Source organism: Chiloscyllium punctatum, chromosome 25 (genome assembly GCF_047496795.1).
Source record: "Chiloscyllium punctatum isolate Juve2018m chromosome 25, sChiPun1.3, whole genome shotgun sequence".
NCBI classification, from domain to species: Eukaryota; Metazoa; Chordata; class Chondrichthyes; order Orectolobiformes; family Hemiscylliidae; genus Chiloscyllium; species Chiloscyllium punctatum.
Genome location: NC_092763.1, coordinates 22,505,224 through 22,515,093, shown reverse-complemented (window position 1 = coordinate 22,515,093; position 9,870 = coordinate 22,505,224). Strand labels below are relative to the sequence as shown.

General features: G+C 39.9%; 1 protein-coding gene across 5 annotated transcripts in view; it reads right to left on the bottom strand.

Moving 5' to 3' along the window:
- Nucleotides 1-7,077: 7,077 nt before the first annotated feature.
- The window catches only part of klhl13 (kelch-like family member 13), a 204,633-nt gene continuing 201,840 nt past the window's right edge, over nucleotides 7,078-9,870 (bottom strand). For all 5 annotated transcript variants that reach the window (XM_072594813.1, XM_072594810.1, XM_072594814.1 and 2 more), the window contains one exon: nucleotides 7,078-8,384. In XM_072594813.1, the coding sequence (XP_072450914.1) occupies nucleotides 7,897-8,384 (488 nt within the window). In that variant the 3' untranslated portion in view covers nucleotides 7,078-7,896. The remainder of the gene's footprint in view (nucleotides 8,385-9,870) is intronic.

Sequence of the window (9,870 nt, the reverse complement as noted above, 5' to 3'; positions counted from 1 at the left end):
GGATAGAGTTTGGAGAGAGAGAGAGAGAGAGAGAGAGAGAGAGAGAGAGAGAGAGAGAACAGAGAATGGACAGACAACGGAGTAGATAATGATCAGCCTGGGAGAGTGAATAGCTGTTAATGGAAACTGTTTGTGGTTAACAATAGGTAGTGTGTAATGGCAGAGTATGTGATAACAAGGCCTGTTGTATGTGGTAGAGGGCTAGGACATGGGGGAGTACAGAACTCAATATCAAGTCTGAATGGCTGCAGAGTTCCCAAGCAGAAAATGAGGTGTTGTTGTTGCTTCTTGCACTGGAGCACTGCAGCAAGCCTGAGACAAATGTTGGCCAGGGAACAGGGTGGTGTGTTAAAGTGGCAGGAAACTGGAAGCTCAGGGTCTTTTTTTGCAGGCAGAATGTAGATGTTCTGCTAAGCATTCACCCACTTCTGTTTTTGTTTCTGATTTACAACATCTGAAGTTTTTTTGGGTCTTTATTTCATTAATCTCTATTCGTGAAGTTAACTCATTTATTTTATTCTGAATGTCGCATGCAAGAGCATTTAAATGGTGAATTCTATGTAGATTGTGGTTGACTCCGAGCAGGTGATTGCTATTACATACCCAGTAAGTATATTTTATTTTGGTATATCTTTGTTTCTCTTAAAGACTCTGAGGAGGAAGACCAGGTATATCGCTAATCTTGAAAAAAAATTGCTCAAAGGTCATAATGAGCAATAAGTTTGACTGAATTAGTTTCTCTTCCCAGGAAGGTCAAGATGGTCAAATCATTACAAAAATAAATCATCAAGAGGTAACACAAATTAAGTACCAGGTAAACATCTTGTCAGATGTTGGTTACTGTTAGAAACAAATCAGAGTTGGAGCAGGAATGGCGAACAGTGCATTCTCCAATCATAAAGAACTCCCCAGCATTAGAAGTATAAGTCTTAAAAAAATGATTTGGAATACCTACAGGGCTGGAACATGGACCCTGAGAAAGGATGTGGTTCTAGTAAAGGATGGAGTGGGTGACAAGACACTAGGGTTGTGGGATAAGGCGATGGCCAGCACGGTGGCTCAGTAGTTAGCACTTCTGCCTCACAGCACCAGAGTCCCATGTTCGATTCCAACCCTCGGTGACTGTCTGTATGGAGTTTGCACATTTTCCCTGTGTCTGTGTGGGGTTGCTCTGGTTTCCTCCCATCATCCAAAGATGTGCAGGTTAGGTGAATTGGCCATGCTAAATTATCTATTGTGTGAGGTGCATTACTCAGAGGGAAATTGGTCTGGGTGGGTTACTCTTCGAAGGGTTGGTGTGGACTTGTTGGGCCGAAGGGCCTGTTTCCATACTGTAGGGAATTTAATCTAAACAGAGGAGGGAGATCCTGATTTGACATTGTTGAGTCCTGAAGGGAGTAAAAATCATAGGCAGGAAATAAGAAGCTGTTTCTCTGGCTTGTGTAAAGCTTCACTGTAGCCCTGTAGTAGGCTAAGGTCAGAAATGTTAGCATGGTGTATTGAAACAGCAAGTGAACACGGGTCAGGGTCATTCTTGTTGACACTGTGGACATGTTCTGCACAGCGGTGATCCAGTCTGCAGAGGATCTCCCCAATTATAGACGAAACTGCATTGTGAGTAGCAAACACAGTACACTTTATAAAGGGTAGGCCATGTTTAATAAACCCAATTGGATATTTTGAGAAAACAATTATGCTAGTAGACAGAGAGGGGAATGTCTATTGATGCAGGTTATCTGGACTACTGGATGTATTTAGTAAGATTCCACAGAGCAATGTGGAATGGAATAGTGATTAGTAGCCTGGTCAGTAGATTAGTAGACTGGTCAGATTAGCGAGGTGTAAAAAAGGTAGAGAATGGGAAAAGTAGCGCATACTTTTAGAGATATGTGACTAGTGGCACACCACAAGAATCTGTGCTGGGTGCGCAACATATATTATTCATTATATTATTGAGTTTGGTACCACAATAGGGAGCCATATGACAAAAAGAATAGAGCATAGGATTTGCAGTCAATGACAGAAATCTCTAACCACCTGTTATCCTAAAGCAATTTATAGACACTGAAATGTCTTTATAATAATCAGAAACACAGCCAATTTATATACAATCCCCATAGACAGCAATGCAATGATGATCAGATGGTGTTTTTGTGATTGTGATCAAGGAGAAACACTAACCAGGGGTAACTTCCCTGATCTTTGAAAAAAAATACCAAGGAACCTTTTCCAGCCACCGAAGACAACAGATGGATCCACAGTTTAAAACCTTATCCAAAAGAAGGCACCTTTGACAGTGAAACACTCACTAATTATGCACTGGATTATGAGCATTGATTGTAGCCAACTCACGAAGTAGGGTTTGAACCCACAACCTACAGATAACAGATACATTGATCACCTGTGATAGATGGATTTCTAACACAGGCATGAGTGGGTGATCATTTAAATTGGACTGACACAGCTCCTGTATTAGTAAAATGAAGAACAATGAAGGTCAATTTACATAACTAGAAAATAATTAAAAATGCTAACCAAATACCAATTTGACTAGAGAGTGAAGGAAGATTTCATGAAGCTATATAAACTCCTGGGGTTAGACAACATCCATAGTGCTGTGCAATTCTGGGCATCGCACCTAAGGAGGATTACATAGTCCTCAGGAGCTGTAGACTCACCAGAATGTTAAATGGACTCCGAGGGTTACGTTATAAAGAGAGATTAACTGAGCTAAACATGTATTCTGTTGAAAACAAGGTGAAGTAATGATTTGATTTAGGTGTTTGAAATGCATTCACTGGAGTGATAGAAATGTGGAGAACTTTTCCACGTGTCAGTCCATTCAGCAAAGTAGTCAGAAAAGGCATCTTCACACAAGGAATTCTCTGCTGTAAAATTTGTTCAATTAATAATTTTATATCAGATATCTAAATTATTCTTAGACAATGATGCAAAATGAAATGGAGCCAAGATGGGTAAATAGAATTCTAATGCAAATCAGCTGTGACTTTACTAAGTGCTGGGAGAAGTCTGAGAAAACAAGTAGCCAAGTAGCCTACTCCTCCACCTGTCAAGTCATTAGAAGGGGAAAGAAGATAGTTAGTTGATAGAAGTGGTAACAGCGTAACACAGCAGGCAGCAGGATGCAAGAGATTATGTGAATGGTTAAAGTGGGTGGCTGTGTTGGAAAGGAGAAACATGAAAACCTGGTAAAGTCACCTTCCATTGAAAATGCTGGCTCCCCTTTTCTATATTACCAACACTTTTTGCTCAGAAGAAAATGACAGCTAAACGTGTTAAGACCTAAAGTTGTGAAAGTCAATATTGACATTTGAAATACCTCACTGAATGATGGGATGCTGGACCCAGTGAGAGATGGAGAATTCAAATTCCAAGCAACCATAAGCTTGAGGTGAAACTTACAGACAAAATGGAAGTGAAAAAGAAATTGAGCATCTCATCTGTGCTGCAGCTCCCTGATGTAAAGACAATATTGGAAGCAATTGGTGGAAGGGTAATTAATTGGAGGGAATCTGTGTAAATCACTCTCTACCATTAGTGGTGTTTTGGGACTTGGAGACTGCTTTGTAAAGTGACAAACAAGCAGAAATTACATTTACTGAACTTGTGTGGGATAGTGTTGGGGAAAGAGCTAAAGATGAAGGAACAGTGAGGTCGGTGACATGGAGGGATAGATCCTGATCGGAATGCTGAAAAGGTAAAGAGAAAGAAAGTGTGTATTTGGTGGGGGCATTGCTCTTAAAGATGGCAAAAATGGTGGAAGATTTGTTGAACATGGAGACTGGTGAAGTTAAAGGTGAGAATGAAGAATATGAATGCTATTTTTGGCAGGGACAAAATGGACAAGATCAGAAGTACAGGAAATTACATTAAGAAAGGTTCTATCAATTACAATGGAAGGGTATCCTCAGATGAGAAAACAGCATGGCACAGCATATCTGAAGTCCTGGAATGGAATGTTAGTGTCAGAGAAAAAGAACTGGAAGAGAGTTTTAACAGGCAGGTAAGTGGACAAAGAAAGATGATGCAAGTCTTTGAAAAATCAGTAATTGGCCCAAATAGTCCATAGGCATTCATCATCCTGACTTGGAACAAAATTGCCATTCCATCATTGTTGCTGGGACAAAATCCTGGGACTCCCTCCCTCACAACAATGGGTGTATCTACACCCCATGGGCTACAGTGGTTCAAGAAAACAGCTCACCCACCATCTTCACAAGGACAGTTAGGAATAGACAAGTAGTGCTGGCTAGTCAGTGATGCCCACATCCAATGCATAAATAAGTGTCCGAAAAGTGAAAGCTAGTAATGGGAAACGTTTCCTTCAATTCTTTTTGGTGCCAGTTATATCACAAATGGGAAGTTACGGCCCATAGGTTCTGTGTTGGAAGTGCGAACCAATTAATCTCATGTTCCTCTGTATTGCTCTTATATGTACTTATTCAATTCCCTTTTGAAGGTTGATCCTGAGTAGTTGTTCCACCATCCTTTTCAAGCAGTGTGTTCCAGGTCACAACAAATAACCATCTTAAATCTATGTTCTCCAATTACTGGTAGCTCTCCTGTTAGTCAGTTGAAACCCTTAATTCCTCTATTTGATAAGGGTCTCAACAGCTAAAATGAGTACATCATCCATGATTAAATGGCTGGCATACAGGAAATCAGAGGCATTCATACAGATGGAGCAAACACTTCCATTGTTCTAAATTCTGCCACCTTATTGTCATAAATCAGATCACAGAAACATCACTGCTTTCGAAACAGAAAAGCAAATTGGAAAATTGATGTTGATAGTCATTATATCTTAATCAATTCTGATCCTTGTCCTCCAGCTCCACATATTAACACCATTTTCAGGTTTACAATGAAATCAACACACCTCTGTCTCTCGCCATCACTTCAGTTCAATGAAACTGCATGGAGTTTTTCTTTAAATTCAACACCTATGCCCAAATGTTACAGGTGCTCTCTGCAGACATCAGCTGAATCAGAATTCTGATGTACCTTTTGAGTATCAAACATGCTTTTATCAAGTTTATAAATAAAGACTTCACCTTTCCTAGTGCATTTTTTGAATTAATCAAACAAAAAACCCATTATCCACACCAATAAGACAATGGAACAGACTGAGGGAAAAGAGAGGACCCCAATGGTATAGGCAACAAGGACATAAGGTCAGTCTTTAATAGTAAACTTTATTGTTTGAGTTATGCAATCTTTAATGATCCTGGATGTTGCATTGTTACATATTGAACCCTGGCTTATTACTAAACAGGGAAAAAAAACCGTTGAAATTGGCAGCTACCTGTAAGCTACATTAACTAGTTATTTATAAACATGTTTCTGTGAGGAATCCTGGCAAACACTGACACACTGCCAGAGAGCCCCAGGCAAATACTAATGTATTTTTGGGAAGGAAACTGCCATCCTTCCCTGGTCTGGCCGATAGAACAGCAGCAATGTGGTTGACCCTTAACTACCATCTGGGTAATTAGGGATGAGCAATAAATGCTGGGCTTAGCCTTCATCCCATGAATGAATAAAAGAAAATTGATATTTCCAGAGAGACTCCTGCAAATACGAACACACTCCTGGAGAGAAATGTGTTGCTGGAAATACATTTTTCAGCTCTGATCTCCAGCATCTGCAGTCCTCACTTTCTCCTACACTCCCAAGAGACCATATAAATACGAACATGCTCCCAGAGCATCCAGGCAAATACTGACAAGTTTCAAGAGGGACTCCTGAAAATACCGACACGCTCCCAGAGAGACCCCTGAAAATACTAACGTGTTCCCAGAGAGACTCAGGCAAATACTAACCGGCACCCAGAGAGCCCTATGCAAATATTAGCATGTTTCCAGAGACACTCTTGCTAATACTGACATACAGCCATGAATCTCAAGTGAACAATGACAAACCGAAATGCAACCCACGCCACATAACATGACATACGCCTGGGACCCATGCTGACAATGTCAATTGCCCAGATGGTCTCTATAGACACTGACACACATCCGGGGTCTCTCTGTAGACACTTGCACAGGCCTGCGTGCTCCTTCTGGACAACGTCACACTTCATTTATTCAATTAAACCAGATATGTTATTCTGTCAAAAAGCTGAAACTCTATGACATCCCAGTAGAAATCCTATTAGCTTGCAGCCACCCCAGGCACTGCTTAGAAAACAGAAGTTTTATTTAAATCAGGTTCCTTCCACTCCGAGGGAGTTGAATGTCATGTTCGAGTAATCACTTCTAGCAAGTACTCTATTGTCCTTATTACCCAGATAGCTGATGTTCACCATTGCACAATGCTGTCGTCCAAGATATACTTGGTCTTGCTTCGGCTCCTTTTATCACAGATGAGGCTTCAAGCAATGCTCTGTCAATCAATCATGCCTATCATCAATTTCATTTAGTCTGGGAGATTCCCACTGCTTCCTCTCTCTTTCCAGGATATTAATGAACAGACACATCACAAAGGTTTTGAGGCTTTTAGTCATTTGGCATTGTAAGCAGTGCTATAAAAACTGATTTAATGGGTTTAAACAGCTTCTCCTGCATTTCTTAAGAAAACCAACTAAATCAAGCCATTCTAATTAGGTGCATTGATGGGAAGTTCAAGGGTTGGATCTTCCTTAGTTTTGGTTCTGAGCTGACTTGCATGGGCATTGCAAAAAAAAAAGAGCAGAATTAAGAAAAGAAAAATCATTTTCATTATATACAAAAGTCGAAATATTAAGTTCCTTTGAGCAATATTTCAGGAGAACACATAGTATTGTTCTTATAATACTGTGTAATGTCTCAAGTTGAAGGAAGAAACTAAGCTTTTATGATGGATGTATACCCAAAACATTGACATCTCTTCACAGCTGTCTGCCCTGATGTGTTAAACAGAAAAGGTTGGAGTTGTCAGAAATATTCCTTCAAAAACACATTTTGTGGAGTTAAGTTTCATTAAAAAACGCAAAAAAAGATAAAAGAACATAGATATCGTAATTTATATCAAAAACATTTTGCAAAGAATGCAAGATAGGAAAGTATGTAGGCCTGCTGATTTCAGTTAAACCTTTATTGAACATAAAACGTTGAGCGTTATCATTCACGTTCACTGAGCTGCAGCAATACTCCTACAGTCAATGCCTGATGTGTTAAACAGGCTCACCAACCAAGGTGTGAAGAGGACAGATGCAGCACCATCATAACTTGTACAACAAACAAAAGGAGAAGGCTAAAGCCGATCAGGTCATAATTAAACCAGTCATCTCTTAAAATTCAGAAATGAAATGATAGTGGCACAAATACTGCGTACGGGAATTCAAACCATCAGTGCTGCATTTAATTTAGCGTACCAAAAAACCAAGGTGTGTCCCGCAATTTCAATTAGATGGGGCAACCAATTAACTTGGGTCAACATATAATGGAAAACAGTCATGTCATGGGCTGTCTTCACACATCTATATGTATGGTATTAATCTATGTTTTGAAATCCTCAAGCTCATGGTAAAGAAGATGCACTCAATGGTAAGTTAATAAACTGTTTTCCATGAATCATAGTGGGGGATCCTCAGCAATGCATTGCATCCCCCCCCAAAAAAACAATCACACTGTATAACAGTAAAATCGCTAAACTTTTTCAGAGTTCAATCCTGGACATATATATTATTATTATGTCTCTCTTGTAACAGGCAGACAACCGATGTCAACAGTACTGCACAAATAACTCAATCCACTGTTTCTGTAATTATACTTGTGTCACTGCCTACTATAGTTACTACCGAGCAAAATAGGCAGAAAATCTTTGATATTAATTATGATGCTGTGCAAGTGAGTTCTTTGTAAGAGCTGAAGTAATGGCATTCCTGTTCTTTCTCTAAGGGGCAGAGAGAGGTGATTCTCGGGAAGGTGAGCCAGTATTTTCCTCTGGTGGAAAGACTGTAAGAGTGCATGCTCGGATTCCTCCTAAAGACTCAGGGAGATCAAAGACCTTCTGCCATTCATCTTTCTCGGGATCGTATTTCTGAACTATCTCCACCATGCAGCGGTTATTCCAGGAATACCCTCCCACCACGTAGATCTTGTTTTCAAACACAGCCACACCAACATCACTTTGACCACGCAGCATTGCCGCAATGGGGGTCCAATGGTCCAGGGCAGGTGTGTAGAATTCACAGCTCAAGACATCATCATAATCACTGGTTCCTCTGAAGTGGTTGCCTCCAATGACATAAAGGCGATCTCCCACCGTGCACATGCAGTGGAGGCCTCGTACAGTGGTCATCGGGGCTCTCTGGGTCCACTTATCTGTGTCAGGGTCAAAGCACATGAGTTCTTTTTGGAAGGTATCATGAGTAATCCCACCTGAGGAGTAACATGAAATTCAGGAGAGTTAGGAAACATTCCTTCAGTAAAGTGCATTTTCTGTGAAGGAAAAAGGCAATGCGTTAAATTCTGTTACTGCGAAGAACAAATAGTCTGCATCAATGGAAGAATATACCTAATATTTTAGGAGAATAGGAACATGAAGACTGAGATTCTGTCGATAAAATTAGATCATCATTGTTAATCTCTGTTTTTAACTCCACTTACATGGCTTGGTTCTGTAATCCTCAACAGCTTTCCCTCACAAAAACTATGACCCTTAGTTTGTAATTTTAGACACTACATCTGAATGGCTTCACTTGCATTTAGTTCTCTCCACCTCTGCTCACCTCCACCATGTTCTGGACTCCCTTACACAGGAAGTGGTGCCTTCTTTCTGTTATATCAAACCCTCTCACTATTTTCAAACACAATTTAGATGAAACCATTGAGTTCAAACACAATTTAGATGAAACCATGAAACCATTCAAGAGAACAGAAAATGAATCGTTGCAACCTCTCTTCATAATTTAAGTTTTCAATCTTTGGAATTCATTTTGACCGAAATGCTCAATTTCCAAGGAAATGTCCCGAAACTGTGCTGTGTGTCTGCCAATTAATCTCACATTCACCACATCCTTCAGCACAAATATTTCTTCAATAAAAAAATGGAGGTCAGAGGCTTGATGAGTGAAGGAGTGTAACACAACAATACCAGAACCACTTCTTGGGTAAGGAGATGGGAACCTAATACTCCATATGTTGAGATTTTTCGGATAGAGAGGAGATAGAGATATAGGCAGCAATATATGTAAATGATTCAATCCATATGGATATATCTTAATTCATTACAGAATTCTCACTGAACTAGAAGCCATTAAAAAGAGATAAATCAAAAGGTAAACATTTGATGCTTTCAACAACTGAGGATGAATTTAGCCATAAACTGGATTAAAGATAATATGTGACAGACATTTTTTGGTTTCTTTCTCAGGGCTGACTAGAGCTAACATGTCTGGCCCTGGTTTACAATTTAAACTAAGCTTGGCAGTTAATTGTCAATTTTCATAAATTGGTGCATTCCTCATGGCAGTGCCTCAAGAAACTACAGTCCACTTGCTAACCAGTCAACATTCCCTTCTCATACAGCATAAATGTTGCTTTCCTTTTACATTGCTATCTCTTACAAATTGTCTAATGAATGCAAGACTGAAAGATTCAATGAAATGTGACCTTTCGTTCTGCAATATACAACCTCTGCATGGCCAAATGACAATAATGAATGTGATCAACATGGGGTTTTGGGGGGGGGGGGGGGAGAGGGGGAGAAACAAAGTTAAGGTCTGCATTCACATAGCACCTGCTCTATTCACCCAAAGCACTTTACAGCTTATTATGTACTTTTGCTGTGTAATCACTGTTGTAAATATAACAGCAAATATGCGCACAGCAAGCTCTCACAATCAGATAACAATCAGGAATTCTG